We start from the raw sequence: 20972 nt of genomic DNA on the forward strand, positions 1-20972 counted from the left end.
ATTCAAAATATGCAAAAAAAAACCCTGAAGTTCAAATTTATCAGTGCTTATCTGGGCAAAAATAAACAACAGCAGCAACAACAACAACAACAACAACAAAAACCCACAAACCCATCCAACAATGAACTGGGCGCCTCAGAAACAAAATTGGTTCTAAAAGCCCAGAGGTGCAATACAGTCCGGCAGATTTATGGAAAGAAAATGGAAATGAGGCAAACCCACAACTTAATTGGTTAATTGTCTGTCTAACATCCATCAAACTCTGCTGCAACCCACTGAAACTCTTTGGGTACACTCCAAGTTAGCTTCCTTAGCAGGAATGACTTCATATAGGTTTGGTCTGTCGGACCCAGAACAGAAACCTAATCCAAATCGACGGCTCTTTCAAGTTTTATTTTACAACAGAAAAGTTGAAGAGCTATTATCTTGCATTCCTTATACCCCCACCAGCGTTCCCCCTGTTATTAATTTGCTTCGCAGACAGCCCTTGGCCAATGTGCTGTCAAAGCTTAAACGTTCTTGGTGTGAGCAATGCCCTCCATTCACCAGCGTTTCTCGAACTCTCTTTATGCTACAACCCCCAGGGGCAAGAGAATAACCCGCCGCCGCCGCCCCCAGCCTCCGAGAAGATAAGAGGCAGCGTCTCGAGCGGTCAGAGCCCAGCTGCACAAACGACCCGACGTAGCCATGGACCACGTCCACTTCCGTCAGCCCCAGAAGACCAGCCTTCGTCAGAGCCGCACCCGGAGGCAGTCGAACGATGGCGGGAAGTGGCTCCGCGGCTGTGGACCCCGCTCGAGGCGGAGTGGGCGTGTCCATGGGCGTGGCCCGCGCGCATCTGGCAGGAGGAGCTACGCGCTGGCGACCGCGGCGGCGGCGGCGGCGGCGGCGGCGACGGCGGCCACGACCGCGGCGGTTGCTGCGCCCGGTACTGGAGTCGTGGCTTGAAGCGCAGGCGCGGTGGACTCAGCCCGCCCCGGGCCTCGGCTCGCTGTGGACTCGTCATGGCGACTGAGCAAAGGCCTTTCCACCTGGTAGTGTTCGGCGCCTCTGGCTTCACCGGCCAGTTCGTGACCGAGGAGGTAGCCCGGGAGCAGGTGGCCCCGGATCGGAGCTCCCCCCTGCCATGGGCGGTGGCGGGCCGCTCCCGGGAGAAGCTGCAGCGAGTGCTGGAGAAGGCTGCACTGAAGCTGGGTAAAGGGAAGAGATGGGACCGGGCTGCGCGGACCCCGGGCTTGTCCTCACCTCAAAGCTTCCCGAAGGCCGGCGGAGGACTTAGAGTCGTCCGAACCGAGCTTTTCTCCAGGGATGCTCCCTGCATCTCCCCACAAGCCCTGCTCGAGAACTGAAGGGAGAGAGGAATGTTTCATATATTGTCCTGGCTTTCTGTCACCCCTAAATTAAAGAACAATTTAAAATTTTCTTTCCCCACCACTTCTGGATCTCTTCCATGGTTTGGTGAATCCTACTGTCAAAGAGTCAAGAACTTTAGTTGTTCCTTACTCTGCTTCACCCCATCTTGGTACTTGGTGGGTCTGAGGTTTCTTGATACCTATAGGTAGATAGGGCATTGATTTCTTTGAGATTGATTTTTCTACTCATCTGCTTTGTGTCTTCTGGATGGGAAAGAAAGTTAAGAATTTTACTGATATGATTGTTGTGTTTCTATTTTTTATTATTTTATTTTGGCTGTGTGCATGATCTCCCTTTGTGTTACTGAGCTACATCCACAATCCCTTATTTTTATTTTTTTGTGCTTTTGGTTGTTTAGTGGTTTGGTTTGGTACTGGAGATTGAACTCAGGAGTGCTTTATCATTGAACTACATCCTCAGTCCTTTTTGTTTATTTATTTATTTATTTATTTGGTTTTGAGACAGGGTCTCATTAAGTTGCTGCTGTTTTTTTAATTTATTTTTTGTTTGTAAGAATTGTCCAGTAATCTTATTCTTCTCTAAAAATTTTGCATTTGGGGGTTTGAGGTGGTGACTCAGAGGCAGAGTGCTTGTCTTGAGTATGAGGCACTGGGTTTGATCCTCAGCACCACATAAAATGAATAAAAATAAAGGTATTGTGTTCACCTACAACTAAAAAAACATTTTTTTTGTTCTTTTGATTTGGACATTTACTTATTCTTTCAGCCCATTTAATATATATTATTGAGTGATCTTTCCCATGTGAGGTCCTATCCAGGTGCTGTGGAGACTTGGTGGAGAGACCAGACAGAAAGACAGTCAGATCCTGCCTTCCTATTTGGGGGAGAAACCTAACTTAGGACTTGATAGCCTTGAAATTTGGCTATTAATTCTCTAGACTCACCTTATTTAGAGAAGTAGCACTTGTAGCATTCTGGATATACCACATTCTTTCTGTTTGATCATATAATTCCACACAGAACATGCATTTAAGTAGGAATATAGAATATTTTGGTCATGGTTATATACAGAAGATAGAGAGTAGGTTAGATTCTCCTACAATTGTTAGTTGTTGCCAGTGTCAACACACAGATCTTGAGCAAAGAGCTTTTGGGCCTTATTATTTCAAAATTCTAATAACTTCACTATTTTTTTTAGAGAGAGAGAGAGAGAGAGAATTTTTTAATATTTATTTTTTTTTTTAGTTTTTGGCGGACACAACATCTTTGTTTGTATGTGGTGCTGAGGATCGAACCTGGGCCGCACTCATGCCAGGCGAGCACACTACTGCTTGAGCCACATCCCCAGCCCATAATTTCACTATTAAAATATATTGTTTCATTTCTTTTTCCTGCTCAACATGATGATGTAGGTACAGCCTAGCTTACCATTTAGAATGCCCAAATCAATTTATCCTGGGGAATTCACCTAGACCTGTCAAAATCTGCATTGTTTTTATTGGATCAGCTAATTCCAGTTATTTTATTTTTATGAATCTGGGTGGTTTTATATAGATTGGATTTTTTAAAAAGGAGACTCAGAGTCCTCTTTTGTTCTCATAGTGTTGATCTTGACAGGCTTCTCCCACTCCCTGTAATTGATCATATATAATTGTTTAGTAGTTGATGGGAAACTATAATATAAATTTATTGGTGGTGAAAGTCGAAGCAGAAATCTACTTAGCATCCAAATTTGATTGTAAAATTGCCATGTTACACAGAGTTTTCATTTATACATTGCTGTGTTAGATGCTGTGTTAGATCCTTAGTATTAACCCTGCTTTCCTAATAGCCTTTTCCCTTTAAAATTACCTGATTGAAAACAATTTTATCTTTAGTTTGAGAAGGAGATTTAGCTTTCATCACATTAGTATATTTAGCAAATTTGTTATTAATATAAAAAAAATCTAAAATTATACTAGGAAATGCTTTAAATGATTTGTTTTTTTTATTTTAGGAAGACCGACACTGCCATCTGAAGTTGGAGTAATAATTTGTGATATCACTAACCCAGCCTCACTGGATGAAATGGCTAAACAGGCAACAGTTGTCCTCAATTGCGTAGGACCTGTAAGTAATCAACCCTTCTTTGTTTTGGAACAAATAATCCATTCATTTCCAGCAAAAGCTGATATTTTATATTCCAGAGGAACATAAGGTCAGAGGACAGAAGAACTGGTCAAGGTCTTAACAATCTATGGGGAGTGTTCTTGTGAGGAGCAGATGGACCTGACTTGAACACTGTGAGAGAGGGAGTGACAGGCTTTCAGTGGCATATACTCAGGGAGTGTATACCGCTTTGTTATTGGTTACAGCTGTGTTGGCCAGACCCCCCCCATATGCTTTTTATAATATGTATATATTTTTAGTTATAGTTGGAAACAATACCTTTATTTTATTTATTTATTTTATGTGGTGCTGAGGTTCGAACCCAGCACTTTGCACGTGCTCGGTTAAGCGCTCTACCACTGAGCCACAACCCCAGCCCCTCCCTTTTTTTTTTTTTTTTTTTTTTTTTACTGTATGCCCCTTCAGTGAATGTGAGTTTGTATCCCCAACTTTATTTACATATTATTATATTCTTATATTATAGAAATATATAAGTTAAAAACATACAAAAGAAACTGGGCGTGATGATGCATGCCTATAATCCCAGTGGTGCAGGGGGCTAAGATGGGAGGATTGTGAGTTCAAAGCCAGCTTCAGTAAAAGCTAGGCACTAAGACCTTGTTCTAAATAAAATACAAAATAAGGTTGGGGATGTGTCTCAGGCATCAAGTGTATCTGAGTTTATTTATTTCTTTTTTTAATTGATTTTTTAAATAAATGACAGCAGAATGCATTATAATTCATACTACACCTATAGAGAACAATTTTCATATCTCTGGTTGTATATAATGTATATTCACACCAATTCGTGTCTTCATACATGTACTTTGGATAATGATGTCCGTCACATTCCACCATCATTGCTAACCCCCTGTCCCCACCCTTTCCCTCCCACCTCTGCTATTCTCCCCCTCCCTACCCACTATGAATCAGTCTCCTTATATCGAGAGAACATTTGGCATTTGATTTTTTGGGATTGGCTAACATCACTAAGCATTATCTTCTCCAACTCCATCCATTTACCTGCAAATGCCATGATTTTATTCTCTTTTATTGCTGAGTAACATTCCCTTGTGTATATATGCCACATTTTTTTTTGTCCATTCATCTACTGAAGGGCATCTAGGTTGGTTCTACAGTTTAGCTATTGTGAATTGTGCTGCTATAAACATTGATGTGAAAAAAAAAATTGATGTGGCTGTGTCCCTTTAGTATGCTGTTTTTTAAGTCCTTTAGGTATAGACTAAGAGGGATAGCTAGGTCAAATGGTGGTTCTATTACCAGTTTTCCAAGAAATCTTCATTCTGCTTTCCATATTGGCTGCATCAATTTGGAGTCCCACCAGCAATGTATGAGTGTACCTTTTTCCCCACATCCTCACCAACACTTACTGTTGTTTGTTTTCATAATAGCTGTCATTCTGATAGGAGTGAGATGAAATCAAAGAAGACCTTAGTTTTGATTTGCATTTCTATAACTGCTAGAGATAATGGACATTTTTTTCATAATATTTGTTGATTGATTGTATATCTTCTTCTGAGAAGTATCTGTTCAGGTCTTTGGCCCATTTATTGATTGGATTTTTTTTTTTTTTTTTTTTTTGGTGATTAGCTTTGGAGTTCTTTATATACCCTAGAGATTAGTGCTGTATATGATGTGTGAGGGGTAAAAATTTGCTCCCAAGATATAGGCTCTATTCACCTCACAGATTGTTTCTTTTACTGAGAAGAAACTTTTTAGTTTGAATCCATACCATTTATTGATTCTTGATTTTTTAAAAAATATTTTTATTAGTTGTTGACGAACCTTTATTTTATTTATTTATGTGTGGTGCTGAGAATTGAGCCCAGTGCCTCACACATGCCAGGCAGGTGCTCTACCATTGAGCCACAACTCCAGCCCCTTGATTTTTTTTTTTTTTTAAGAGAGAGAGAGAAGAGAGAAAATTTTAATATTTATTTTTCAGTTTTTGGCGGACACAACATCTTTGTTTGTATGTGGTGCTGAGGATCGAACCCCGGGCCACACGAATGCCAGGCGAGCGCACTACCGCTTGAGCCACATCCCCAGCCCAGCCCCTTGATTCTTGATTTTAATTTTTGCGCTATAGGAGTCTTATTAAGGAAGTTAGGGTCTAGTTTGACATGATGAAGATTAGGGCCTACTTTTTCATCTATTAGGTGCAGAGTCTCTTGTTTAATTCCTAGGTCCTTGACCCACTTTGAGTTGAGTTTTGTGCGTGGTGAGAGATAGGGGTTTAATTTCATTTTGTTGCATATGGATTTCCAGTTTTCCCAGCACCATTGGTTGAAGAGGCTATCTTTTCCCCAATGTATGTTTTTGGCACCTTTGTCTAATATAAGATCATTTTAATTTTGTGGGTTAGTCTCTGTGTCCTCTATTCTATACCATTGGTCTACCAGTCTATTTTGGTGCCAATACCAGGCTGTTTTTGTTACTATTGCTCTGTAGTATAGTTTAAGGTCTGGTATAGTGATGCCTCCTGCTTCACTCTTCCTGCTAAGGTTGGTTCAACATACAGAAATCAATAAATGTAATTCATCACATCAATAGACTTTAAGAATCATATGATCGTCTCAATAGATGCAGAAAAAACATTTGACAAAATACATCATCACTTCATGTTCAGAACACTATAAAAACTAGGGATAACAGGAACATCTCAACATTGTAAAAGCTACCTATGCTAAGCTCTAGGCCAACATCATTCTAAATGGAGAAAAATTGAAAGCCTTCCCCCTAAAAACTGGACCAAGACAGGGATGCCCTCTTTCATCACTTCTGTTTAACTAGTTCTTGAAACACTGGCCAGAGCAATTAGACAGAAAAAGAAATTAAAGGGATATATATATAGAAAAGAAAAACTTAAATTAGCACTGTTTGTTGACAATATAATTCTATACCTAGAAGACCCAAAAAGTTCCACCAGAAAACTTCTAGAACTGGTAGTAAATGAATTCAGCAAAGTAGCAGGATATAAAATCAACACCCATAAATCAAAGGCATTTCTGTATATCAGTGGCAAATTCTCGGAAAGGGAAATGAGGAAAACTGCCCCATTTATAAGAGCCTCGAAAAAAATGAAATACTTGGGAATCAACTTAACGAAAGAGGTGAAAGACATCTACAATGAAAACTACGGAACCCTAAAGAAAGAAATCAAAGAAGACCTTAGAAGATGGAAAGATCTACCTTGTTCTTGGATAGGCAGAATTAATATTATCAAAATGACCATACTGCCAAAAGCACTATACAGATTTAATGCAATTCCGATTAAAATCCCAATGGCATTTCTTATAGAAATAGACAAAGCAATCATGAAATTCATCTGGAAAAATAAGAGACCCAGAATAGCTAATGCCTCTGAGTTTAATACCTGGTACAAAAAAAAAAAAAAAAGAGAGAAACTAAAAAAAGGAGTCATTTATTTATTCAGAAATATTTATTGAATACTTAATATATATAAAATGCACTATGTTAGGCAACTGGTATACAATGGTGAACAAAATCTTTTGTGGAACTAAAATTTTTGTGGTGCAGACAGAAAAATAAGATTATAATAGTGGACATGATAATACATGACAATACATGCCTGTAAACCCAGCAACTCAGAAGGTTGAAGTGGAAGAATCCCAAATTTGAGCCAATCTGGCAACTTAGCAAGACCCTCAGTATAAAAAATTAAAAGGGCTCGGGATTGTAATTCAGTGGTAAAATGCCCCTGGGTTCAATCCCTAGTAACAAAAAAATTATAATAGTAGGTAGTGTGGTAAGTGTTTTGAGGAAGAATGAAGCAAGGAGATAAAGAGAATGCCCATCAGTTTCTTTTAGGTGGATGATCAGGGAAGGTCTCTGAAAAATGACATTTGTGTAGAAATTGGAATAAAGTAAAAGGTTAAACTGTATTCAAGGAGAAGCATATTCTGGGGAGAGCAAATACAAAGGTCCTGAGGTGAGTCTGTGTCTAGTAAGACTGAGGAATGTAAGAAAAGACATTGGCTGAGACCTCTGGAGCAAGGCAGAGAGGTGAAGGTAGATTGAAGTGTTAGGTCATGTAGAGTCTTATAGCCCATGGTCAGGATTGGGAGTTAGTTCTCTAAGTATGACCAAGAGTCATTGAATGGTTGAAAGCAAGGATGTGATCTGATTTAATTTTGAAGTTCTTTGGCATCTGAGAGGAAAAATAAATAAGGGCCAATCAGTAGAATGGTCCAAGCACCAGGGTAGTAGAACAAGTGATAAGAAGTGCTTGGGTTCACAGTATATTTTGAAAGGAGAACAGCTTGTGCAATTGTGCTAGATATGAAAAAGAGACATCAAGAATGACATCTAGACTTTTGGCCTGTAACAAGGTAAATGATGATGACATTTATTGATTGATCTGAAGAAGCCATCACAATTGGCAAGCTATTTAAAAACTAAGCATTTAAACTATTACTACTTTTTTTTTTTTTTTTTTGTACTGGGGATTGAATGCAGGGACGCTTTATTACTGAACTACATCCCCAGCTAATTTTTAAGACAGGGTTTTGCTAAATTGCCAAGGCAAGCCTTGAACTTGTCATCCTCCTGCTTCAGCCTCCCAAACTGCTGGGATTACAGGCATGTGCTACCACACCTGACACTACTAATAATTTTTAAAATTGAAATCAAAAAAGGTTTTTTGTATTGTTATTAAATAAATATGCATTTGAAATATTCTTTATTTAGTTTTATTTTTAACTAGCTTAGATTATGACCATTAAATCCATTGCTATAATTACTCTGTAATATACACCTTCAACTAGCTCCCTTGATCTTCTTTCTTCACTTTTCTTGAAAAAAACCCAACCTTGATTATTCTAATTCTCTAACTCTTTAGGTAAACATAAGTAACCCAATGTGGCTGGATAAAAACACATCCCATGTTGACTGGTCTTGTTTCAAATATATAGTTAGAAGCATTTTGTGGGACTCTGCTCCCCAGCAATTCTACATTTTCATGGCTGTTCTCTTTCCTACTCTATCAAGCAGTAGGTTTACAACTTCTCTTTCCTCATGCTTGGAGCATGTCTTCTTTCCCCCTCATTTTTATTTGATGACTGAATGTCTCTTTCTCTCTGTTTCATTCTTTCTCTCATTTTGTTGTGAGAAAAGAAACTGACAGAACAGAATTTTGTCATCTTTATCCCACTAGATCTACCTGCATACCTGTCTACCCATTTACCTGTATTGTACCCAAACTGCTGCTATCCCTATTGGGCACAGTATTCCAAGACTTTGTTTATAATTTTCTTGTCTTTATTGGATTACTTAGCAGATTTTCACGTGTATTGGATTATTTCTATCAGCATTTAAATATATAATTACAACTTTTATCTTGAAGAAAAAAAGTCCCATGATTCCATACCCTTCCAACTACTCCATTTTGTCATGTACTATTTAAAGCAAAACTCCTTGAAAGACTTTTCATCCCTCACTACCTCCACTTTCTTGCTTCCTACTTTATTTTAAACTACTCTGTCAGGCTTTATCCTTCCTACTTGAGTGGGTAGAGAGTCCCATCCTGTCAAATCCGACCATCAGTTCCCAGTCTTCATCTTAAACCTCTTGGCATGAGCCAGTTGATCATTTCTTCCTTTCTTTACTTGGGTTTATGAGTTCTCATCTTCTTTTAGTTTTCCTTCTGTCCACCAGCTTTATCTGTCTTCTCTTTTGGACCTTTTTATCCTTCTCCCTCTAAATGCCTGAGGTCTTAGAGCTCAAATCTTAGAAACTCTTCTCTGCAGGTTGTGAGTAAACACACAGTAGGTTGCAATATGCTAAAAATGAATGAATGAATGAATGAATGAATGAGGGTGCTGTTGTGGCCCCCTGTGTGTTGTAGAACTCTCCAGGCTTCTCATGATACCTGTTGCATCCTATATTCGACACTTGACCACTTAACATGTGCTATTCCCTCAGTCCATATATTAACTATTTTTTTAAAATATTTTTTTTAGTTGTTGATAGACCTTTATTTTATTTATTTTTATGTGGTGCTGAGACTTGATCCCAGTTGCCTCACACATGCCAGGCAAGTGTACTACCACTGAGCCACAACACCAGCCCTCATATATTAACTATTAATAAAACTTTACTTTTTCTTTCTGTTTCTTATAAGAAAGTAGCATGAATTAAAGTTCTTATATTTACCTTCATACTCAGTAGATCATTTTGTATACCTCCTGCAGAACTACTGGGTTAGAACATGGAACACTGGATTATTGTAAGCTCATTGGCTTCACAGTAAGAAATGTCAGCTGAGATCAAGGATTGTTATTCTTTCTCCACTTGCTCCATACAAACACAAGGCACTAAATAAAGCAAAATATAACAATATAATAAGATAAGGATAAGATCATGGGAAGTCTCAGCCTCAGATTAACTGGTGGAGAAGTTGGCAAGGTATAACAAAATACAATGGAAGGAATGGATGGATTGTAGCAAATAGGAAAATACTTACTCTTTCTGTAAGGAACTTCTGCTATTTTTAAAAAGCTCATTAATGCTTCACTGCAGCTTTCCAGTACTTGTAGAGAACTGACTAGCTGGAAGACTGTGACTTACTAGTTGAGACTTAAGAAGTGATGAGTCCTTAAGGTCAAGCCTGGAGGAGTTGGGAGTCAGGCAGGTGTTTAGCAGAGGGAAAATGTTGTAAGTAGCAGAAGTAAACACTAGGTTTGAAGCACCAGCATGTAGGGAATTACAAAGAGTTTAGGATTGCTGGAACATGGGAATTAAGGGGCTGTGGTGTTACATGATGAGATCTTTACAAAATGTTGAGAAGTTTGGACTTAAACTATATAATACAGACACTAGAGAGCTAGTGAGATTTGTGGGGGGGGGGGCGGGGGGTACTTGGGATCGAGCCCAGGGATTCTATGCCACTGAGATATATTCTTAGCCCTTTTTATTTTATTTCTTAATTTTGAGACAGGTCTTGCTAAATTGCTGAGGCTGGCCTGAAACTTGAGATCCTCCTGCCTCAGTTTCCTGAGTCTCTGGGATTATAAAGGCAAGCGCCACTTCCTACATAACCACCGTGCACTTCAGTTACAAAGAATAGCTTCCCTTAGTTATAACTTTACATTTTCCTTTATTTGGGGTTTTCTTTTTCTGGTAAATCTTTATTCTTTAGGATTCAACTCAAGTAAATTACTTCCTCTCTAAAAGAAGAGAAGTTAAAACTTCAGTTAGGGGTAAGCATACATTCCTGTGTAATTCATCATGCCTGTATTTATTTATACCAACAGTGGTGGTATAATACAATTGTCTTATTTTCTCGATTTATTTTAGGCTCTTTTATTCACATTTGATTTGGGGATAACCAAGATTGTACTTTTAAAATTAAATGTCCTTTGCTTCAGTGAAAGCTTGCCAAGTAAGAGTAACCTGTTGTTTTTCTTTATTTCCCCAGTATCGATTTTATGGAGAACCTGTAGTAAAAGCATGTGTTGAAAATGGAACTAGCTGTATTGACATCTGTGGAGAACCTGAGGTATGTAAAATAAAAAGAAAAAAGCAGAATTAAACACTTGTGATTTCCTGTTTAATGCAGTAGAGAATATTTAGTGCAATTTTGTGGTTGTATTTTGAAATCATTGATTCCTTTCTAGTATTTAGAGACAGTATTCCATTGATAGCTTAAAGGAGATCACTAATGGTAAGGTCTTAGCTTTAGTTTTCTTGAATTTTTTCTTCTCCCTGACCACCTCAGTTATTTTATTTGTATATAGGATGTGCTGACTTTTTTTTTTAATAGATAATGCTGTAAGCTGAGTTAATTAAAATAGTGTTCTATATGTGATTCTCAGAATCTTACTTTTTAAACTTCTTCATTAGCAATCCCTTTTTAAAATCAAGTACCTTTACAATGTTATAGAAAAATAAATGTAAAATCCCCTCAACCTAAAAATTATAAATGGGGGGCTAGAACTGTAGGTTAGTGGTAGAACATATGATTACCATGCAAGAGGCCCTTGTTTCAATCCTGAGTACCAAATGAATAAATAAAGATTCACATTTATTAAATACTTGCCATACACCCAACCCTATGCTAAAAATGTTAGGTATATTTTTCAAAATTTACCTGTAAAGTAGTTATCATCTTCATCTCTCTTTTATAGATAAAGAAGTTAAAGTTTGAGAGGTTAAATAACTTGCTCAGAGTCACACAACTCTGATGAACTAGGACTTAAGATTTACTTAACTGCAAGAAGCCAAGTGTTAACTGGCACTAAGCTGCACTACCATCTTTAAAATGGTAACTTCACATGTTCTGTAGTCTCTACTGATTATTGTCATTAATATGCCAACACAATCTATACTTAGAGATTATCAATTGGTAATATATATTAGAAAATACTAGGAAAGTATAAAATTGATTCAGAAAGAATTAAATAAACATGAATTAAATAACAAAACAACAACAACAAAAAAAAAACAATTCCTGTATTATTTAACATAACCCAGAGCATAGAAAATAGTGAAAAACTTCTGTTGTCTTATAAGCTACCATAAAAGTAGTATCAAAACTTAATAGGTCTGGGGGGCATTCAGTCATAGAATGCTTGTCTAGCCATTTGTGAGATCTTGCTTTAAATTTAAACCCCAGCACTGCAAAACAGACAAACTAAAAAAACATAATAAAGGTTCAGAATATATAGAGAACTTTTACAAGTCAATAATGGGTTTACAAAGAACCCAGTTTAAAAATGGGCAGAGTGATGAGAAGAGATAGAAGAATTCTAAATGATTTATATAGCTACTATGCCCTCAGGACAAGTAAATAATTTTACAGTGGAGAAAGCTAGCAAACACCACCTTAGCTAGGTATTAGAGGTCAGTATCAACACTAGTAAATCATGTGGATAAGATGTAGCCTTGATACATCATGAGAATTACATCTTGCCCCTGTGGTCTTCCTCCAAAACCTGTAACCCCTATATAATTGTAAGAAAAGCAAGAGGTAAATTCCCTTAGAAAGCCATTCAGCAAAATATCTAACTAGTATTCATTGTTTGAGGCAATTTATGCTATTAATCCTGACTTTATCATTGTTTCTTGTATTAATGTGTCGATATGTCACACTGAAACCCATTAATATGTCTAATAATTATGTCTATTAAAAATAAAATTAAAATATAATTAATGACATAAAAAACAAGGGAAGGGTTGAGAAACTGTCATAACCAATAGGAGCCCAAGGAGGCATGACAACTAAATGTAATGTGGCATCCAGGATGGGACCTTGGAATGGAAAAAAGATATTAGGTAATAACTAAGAAAATCTGAATTAAGTATGAACTTTTAATGTGTTGCTACTGAGCCCCATATATGGTTAGCGTTTTTCAATATAATTTCTTTGTGTTTAAAGATAAATCATTTAATATTTATCTGATTGTTTCTATAAACTGATTCAAATTCTTGTCCTGAATTTTTTAGTTTCTGGAACTAATGTATTTGAAGTATCATGAGAAAGCTGCTGAAAAAGGGGTTTATATCATTGGAAGCAGTGGCTTTGACTCCATTCCAGCAGATCTGGGAGTAATATATACCAGAAATCAAATGAACGGTAATTATTGATCAATAAGCAGTACTTGAATTTAACAACAGAAGAGCTTCATGTTTATAATTATGATAAACTAAAATCTACTTGGGAAAAGAAACATAGCTATAAATGGGCAATATTAAAACACATGCTTTGTTTTTAATATAGTCACACTTTTAATAAAATACTTTGACACTATTATTGAGGGCATGGTAGTAATTTAAGTGTTCAAAAATGAGGAATTGTCCAATGTCTCAATTTAGTTTTTAGGTAACTAAAATGTAAAATCTCTGTTAAAATTTTTTGGTAATTATTGTAAATTCGGTCTTGCCTGTGTATGAATTAATACAATTTACACATGCATTATAATTAAAAGATTTGAGGCTGGTGGTGTGGAGTGATAAAGTGGTAGAGTGCTTGACTAATGCAGTTAAGACCCTGGGTTTAATTCCCAGCATTGAAAAAAGTTTTGAAGTTTTAACTATCAAAGCTAAAACATTAAACATAGAGTTTGGTATCTTTTAAATCCTGTTATAAACTGTTGACAATTATTTAAGACGAGAAAAAATTGTCAATGTTATAGTAATGTCATGCGTATTTTAAAGGTGTCTGCCGTGACACACGACTACACAGGTCAGGGTGTCACTCCAAGAGAAGTGGGTAGGCACAAAATAATGACACAAAGACAGAGAAACACCTTTTTCTTTGGGTTCTGCAATGGCCTCTCTGACCCAGCTCCCATCAAGGAGGCAAGGCAGGCAAGAAAGAGAGGGAGCACCTCGAACCCAGGTTTTATTAATGGGGGGAGCTAATCCATGGAACATCCTATCCAAAAAAATGGCAGAAAGGTAGAATTACAACAAACAGGTGGGTGTAATTCAACCCCATCAAGTGACACCCACTCCCAGAGCTGCAACTTTCTTATCCCAGCAGAGGTAAAGTCCAGTTGCATTGCAGGGTGCGATACCAGTCCAGTACCTCTTTACTCAGGACTTAAAAGTGTGTGTGTGCAGTCCCCAACAGGTGTCCATTTAGAAAATGACCTGAAACCAATAATTTTAGAGCTGTATAGACTGTTGTAGGATTTAAAATAGATGGAAAATGTTTCTGTTTATATTAAAAAGTTAACAAGAAACCAAAGCCAACAGAGATAGCACACACAAGAAAAGTTAAAAATCAATCTTGCTTGTGAAATTAGAAGCAAAAAGAAAATGCTATATAAAATTTTAATGAATACCCAGTGGGTTTTTATCAGGGATTGAACTCAGGAGCACTCAACCACTGAGCCACATCCTCAGCCCCATTTTTGTATTTTTATTTAGACACAGGGTCTCATTGAGTTGCTTAGCACTTCACTTTTGCTGAGGCTGCCTTTGAACTTGTGACCTTACTGCTTCAGCCTCCCAAACCACTGGGATTACAGGCATGCACCAACATGCCTGCACCTATGTGGTCATTTTAAAAGAATGATAAGGCAAGGTCAGGACATTAAGGAAGCTACAGCCATCGAATTAGAAGATCAGAGGAGAAAAGCCCATTTCAGTGTATGATTTGGAATTTTGAAAATATATGCCTTTTTTGATTTTGGATTTTTAGGAATTTAGGAATAGAATACTTTTTTTTACATAATAAACATCAGAAAGAAATAGCAGTGTTGGGAATGTTGCTTAGCATGCATGAGTCTTTGGGTTCGATCCTAGCACTGCAAAAAAAAAAAAAAAAGAAAAAAAAATAGAAATTTTCTTCATGATAATCTTATGTATTTGTTATTGAAGTCATTCTTAATTATATAATAGTTTTTATTATGAATAGGTGTTTTTTTCTTGTTAAGGGAGAAATAGATTCTAAAACCTAGAAGTAAGCATTTTCACAAGTACCTTTGCTGATTTTTGATAGGGTGGTGCCCATTTTATTACACATGCCACAGGTGGTTTGTGTTCTTTCTGGGGCTAGGGTTAGATCACAGAGCCAAATACCTTGCAACTTTCTGTTAGCAACCCTCAGAAACATCTTCAGTGAGTTATACTTTTATGATCTCTTCTGGATTTTTGCCAGTGATCATGCTGAAATATTTATATGGCCATAGTTCTGTTCTGCTGTAACATCTTAAACATCTTTGTTGATAACATATTTGTTACCTTGTTCAGTGTCCACTTTGAAAGGCCCAAATTAAAAAGTTTTCTCTTGGAATTAAAACCAGGAACTATTTCTTAAGGAATCGATATTTTTTATTTTGTCAAATTCTGGGAGTTAGCTATCCCATTTTGTTTTGTTTTGGTTTTACATTAAACTCAAGAAACTCAAATATTAAATACTTAAACACTATACTTACGTATTATCTTCATCATTAATACAATTGATTTCTTCCCTTTTTTGGCTTTGGTTTTTAGTTTTTATTTTATATTTATTGTATATATATTTTATTTTAACAACCTTGTTTTAAATATTTTATAAGCCATCATAAAGAGTGTTTTATTAGTTTTTCTAAACATTTGTTATAAACCACTACTAATAAGCCCTTGAAAGCTATTATATTTGAATACAAAGTAATTTTGATAGATCTGAGTTTGAGAACTGTGTGATGAGCCTTTCAGAATGAGTGAGTTAAGTTGTTGCTTATCAGGGAAGTTTCTTAGCATTGTCACTGTAAATATTAGAAAAGATTTTGTCAGTACTAGCAGTTAGCTTTATGGTAAATAACCCTTTCTGACAGTTTACCCTGTAGTAACTGCTTCTTAATTATGTGTATAATAACATCACAAAACTGATATCTGTATAGATTTTTCTGATTATATAAACTGTAGGCTTAGTTGGTCCTTAAGTGTGAATAGTTTATTACTTATCCTTGCAGAATAATTTAGATTTTGTTTGACTTTAGTTTCACCATTTTCCTATTATTTTAGGTACTTTGACTGCTGTGGAAAGTTTCCTTACTATACATTCAGGACCTGAGGTTAGTTTTTCTGTTTTTCAAGTGTTTTTTTTTTAAGTTAATAGAGAAACTTACTAAGTACTGGGCCATTTGGCCATTCTTGAGCCAATAAATCAGAAACATTTTGGAAATGAATGATGTATGTCTCTTTAAAAAAAAATTTAGATTAATTAAATATTATATATACTTGTAATATTTACTCTGTGTCACTATGTTTAACTTTAAATAGTAAAGACTAAATTATTTTGACTTAAAATATATATTTTATTTATTTATTTGGTACCAGGAATTGAACCCAGGGGCACTAAACCACTGAGCCATATCTCCAGCCCTTTCTATATTTTATTTAGAGACAGGGTCTCACTGAGTTGCTTAGCACCTCACTAAGTTGCTGAGGCTTCCTCAGCTTCCTGAGCTGCTGGAATCACAGGCATGCACCATTGTGCCTGGCTAAAATATGTTTATTTTTAAAACACCTGTACAATTTATTAGAATGAGTCCAACATTAAAGCATTTTTCATTTATTGCTGTTGATCAAGACAACTATTACCTTAGTGCAAGTTAGTGTATTTTTATTAGATACTATTGTGACCATAAAAGACATTTGAGGGACTGGGGCTGGGGCTCAGTGGTAAAGCATAAAGGGCTCGCCTAGCACATTCGAGGTGCTGGGTTCAATCCTAAGCACCACATAAAAATAAATAAAATAAAGACATTGTGTCCAACTACAACTAAAAAAAAAGTTTAAAAAAAAAAGAAATTTGAGGTAAATCTAGTCCTACAAAATTTATAATCTATTTGGGAACAGAAGATAGTTACATTTCTGGGAAAGGATTATAGTTTATGACAGTATTTTTATTGCCAGTAGCACCTAACTTAATTCTAGGTTAGGCTTCATAAGTATTTATTCTTTTTAAAATATATTTATTTAATAAATACTGTGTAGTAGTACAAATATATATAGAAAGGCAAGGTAAAAATGACATAGATGAATAAGATGCAAGCCCTGCATAGGTTATAATTTAGTTTGGGAGGAGATAAAAAGTGTTATTGAAGTGATGTGGTGAAATTCAGTAGGTTTCTGAGAATATAAAGTTCGTCTGGTTAGGGACCAGAGATCAAGAACTTTCTGGAGAAGCTGGGTTATGGGGGTTTTGGACTGAATTTCAGGGGCTGGTGCTATGGAGATGTGAAGAAGAGGGAAATGTATGTTGAGCATCCCTAATCTGAAAATTTGAAATCCAAAGTGCTTCAAAATCTGAAACTTTTTTTTTTTTTTTCAACACAATGCCTTTATTTTTATGTGGTGCTGAGGATTGGAACCCGGGTCCCGCCCGTGCTAGGTGAACGCTCTACCGCTGAGTCACAATCCTAGCCCCCAAAATCTGAAACTTTTGATCATGAACATGATACTCAAAAAGTTTGGATTTCAGAGCGCTTCAGATTTTGAATATGGAATGCTATGTAAATGAGTAAATAAATGAAGAAGAAAAAACTTGAAACATCTCTAGTCCCAAGCATGTGGGATAAGGGGTACTAACTTGTAATAAGACAAAGGCACAAAGATGGAATGACCTGAAGCATGTTTAGGTAAGAGTGATGATTCTGTTCATCTGAATTGTGGTTAAAACCATTAGCTTTAGAAACAAAGATTAAATGAAAACAAAGAGCTTTAGAAAATATGCTTATGTTTGTGTTTATCTGCTAGAATATAAGAATAAAAGGAAGTGAGAGTGGGCCTGAGTAATTTGGGAATGCCTCATAGAGGCCTTACTGACATTAGCCTTGAAAAGTGAATAGCTTTTGGAAGGTCAGAGGCAGCAGTCTGAACAAAGGCCCAGAAACAAGAATGAGAAGGGCTTTAAAAACCCAACAAAACAAAAAGCCATTTATTGATTTGTATGACCAAATGTCTGCAAATATCTCACTGGGTCTCAGTGTTTAAGGATATTGTCCAAACTCTTTTTCTCTTCCTCTTTTTTTTTTTCTTTCTTTCTGGCTCCCCCCAGCATCCCCGGCCCCAGAGACTTTCTTTTTAATTTTTATTATTGGTTGTTCAAAACATTAGATAGTTCTTGACATCATATTTCACACATTTGATTCAAGTGGGTTATGAACTCCCATTTTTATCCCATATACAGATTGCATAATCACATCGGTTACACAGCAGAATACAACATACACTAGTATGGCAATATGTAAAACAGTGGATGTGTAACCCAGAGACTTTCAAGCAGGCATGGAAGGTACATGTTGGTTCATGGTTTCCCAGGAAGAGCTACCAGAGTTTACATATCAAATGATAGAGAAACTTACTAAGTACTGGGCCATTTGGCCATTCTTTTTTTTTTTTTTCTTTTTTTTTTTTTATTTTTTAGAGAGAGAGGGAGAATTTCAATATTTATTTTTTAGTATTTGGCGGACATAACATCTTTGTTTGTATGTGGTGCTGAGGATCGAACCCGGGCCGCACGCATGCCAGGCGAGCGCGCTACCGCTTGAGCCACATCCCCAGCCCATTTGGCCATTCTTGAGCCAATAAATCAGTGGAACCTGGGTCATGGAGTAATGGATTGCCCAGGTCTAGATCACCTGAAGATGGTATGATAGGGTCAACCCCATTTAAACAGCACTAAACAGGTTCCAAAGAGGAAAGAGAGTTGTAAAAACAGAAGGTGGGACAAGAGGCTGTAGGAAGTTAGTGCAGGACTGACAAAAAGCAGATGGTTATTACAGGGAAATGGTGAGAAAATTGGTAGAGCTAGATAGAGGCCTTCTTTGAAAGAGCATCAGGAGATGTCATTAGAAAAACCAGGTAGATCTAATGATGGTCTCTTTCCTTTACTAGAAGCAAAAAAAGAACTTTTGAGTGGTTGGTTCTTACAGAATCAAGAATCTTTTCATCAAAATGTTAAGAGTGGGACTGGGGATGTGGCTCAAGCGGTAGCGTGCTCGCCTGGCATGCGTGCGGCCCGGGTTCGATCCTCAGCACCACATACAAAACAAAGATGTTGTGTCCTCCAATAACTAAAAAATAAATATTAAAATTCTCTCTCTCTCTCTCTCTCTTAAAAAAAAAATGTTAAGAGTACAGGTTTTGGAGCTGGATTCCCTGAGTTTAAATTCTGGCTCTGCCACTTATCAGTGATGTGTTGAGCAGTTTATTTATTCTAATGTGCCTCATTTTGTTCATATATAAAATATAATTAGGGGGCTGAGGTGTGGCTCAGCAGTAGAGCACTCACCTCGCTTTTGTGGGGCCCTGGGTTCCATCCTCAACACCACATAAAAATAAATAAAATAAAGGTATTGTGTCCAACTACAACTAAAAAATAAATATTAAAAAAAAGATAATGAGTGTTTACTTCATATGGTACTATGAAGATTAAATTATTCAATGAATACCAATTAAAACCTGCTCTGCACTTAGTAATTACTCAATAAATATTTTGTTATTATTAATATAAGGAATTAAATGAAGACAGAATAGTTGCAGCATATATATCATGGCAGTTTCCCTTTCTCATTTCCCTCAAAGTAAAATACAGATCACAAAGATGGAACAGAGATATTTTTCCTTGATTCTGTTTAGTCCTTTGGCATTAGACAGACTATTATTCTCCTACCATCCCTTATCCAACATTTTACCCCTATTTTTACATAAGAAAATTGTTAATCATAGGCTATAACTAGGACATAGAGGACGACTCAAAGAATTGTAGAGAATTGAGGGGCTGGGATTGTGGCTCAGCAGTAGATTGCTCATCTAGCACGTGCGAGGTTCGATCCTCAGCACCACATAAAAATAAAATAAGTATAATAAAGATATTGTGTCCAGTTACAACTAAAAAAATAAATATTTAAAAAAAGAATTGCAGAGGATTGAAATTATATATTGTAGGGTAGTGCTGCCCACTAGATCTTCCCACAGTGATAGACATATTCCATATATGCCATATGGTGGCCACCATACTGGATAGTTTAGTCTAAAGTTATACTAGAACCCATCCCTGTTTTTACGTGGCTGAAAACTAAGAATTATTTTTACATTTTCAAAGAGATGTCACAAAAAAAAAAGAAGAATATGCACCAGAAATCATATGTGACCTACAAAACCTAAAATATTTACAGCCCTTTACTAAAATGCTCTAGTATTTTAGTCTGTAATGCAGTTATACTAGAAATCAATAATGAGATCACAAGAAAACTCAGACCTTTTCTTAACTTAAGAGATAATGTCCAGTTGCCTAACTGACATCTCTGTTTGGACATTGGATAGATATCTCAAAGTGTATTTGTCCACAATGGAACTTCTGTTTTCCCTTTCCATATGTGCTTTAACCCACAGCTTATTTGTAACTGTTAATGCCAAATGGTGGAGTGTTTGCTAACTGCTTTCTCTGAAACCCACATCCAGTCTGTCAGGAAGTCCATTGAATTTACCCTGAAATATGTGAAAATCTTTTTTTTTTTTTAACCCCTTCTCTTACTACCACCCTATTCTTGGTATTGCCTGTTCCCCTACAGTCTCTTCTCTACGCAACAGCCACAGTGATCCTTTTTTTAAAATAGGGTCTCTTTATGTTGCCCAGGCTGGCCCACAGCTTTTGGGATCAAATGATTCTCCATTCTCCTCCCCAGTTGGCTACATAGAGTCCCTTATATTTTAAATATAACCCAGACCATGTTACTCCTTCGAATTCTTTAGTGACTCCTTGTTACATTCAGAAGGAAAGCCAAAATCCTTACCTTAATGTGCATAGTTAGAAGGGATTTGGCTCTAGTGGCCTCTCTAGCCTTCTCTTCCAGTTTGCCCTTATTCATTCTTTTCCAGTTACGCTGACTTCTGTGCTGCTCTTGAACACACTAGCATACTTCTGCCTTAGGGCTTTGTATCAGCTGTTTCCTTTGCCTGCAGAAGGTTCTC

General features: G+C 36.8%; 1 protein-coding gene across 1 annotated transcript in view; it reads left to right on the forward strand.

Moving 5' to 3' along the window:
* Nucleotides 1-915: 915 nt before the first annotated feature.
* The window catches only part of Sccpdh (saccharopine dehydrogenase (putative)), a 37904-nt gene continuing 17847 nt past the window's right edge, over nucleotides 916-20972 (forward strand). Inside the window, exons 1-5 of the mRNA XM_076873148.1 lie at nucleotides 916-1194; nucleotides 3370-3482; nucleotides 10981-11061; nucleotides 13008-13137; nucleotides 16017-16066. Coding sequence (XP_076729263.1) covers nucleotides 1005-1194; nucleotides 3370-3482; nucleotides 10981-11061; nucleotides 13008-13137; nucleotides 16017-16066 — 564 coding nt within the window. The 5' untranslated portion in view covers nucleotides 916-1004. The remainder of the gene's footprint in view (nucleotides 1195-3369; nucleotides 3483-10980; nucleotides 11062-13007; nucleotides 13138-16016; nucleotides 16067-20972) is intronic.

Source organism: Callospermophilus lateralis, chromosome 13 (assembly GCF_048772815.1).
Source record: "Callospermophilus lateralis isolate mCalLat2 chromosome 13, mCalLat2.hap1, whole genome shotgun sequence".
Taxonomy (NCBI): Eukaryota; Metazoa; Chordata; class Mammalia; order Rodentia; family Sciuridae; genus Callospermophilus; species Callospermophilus lateralis.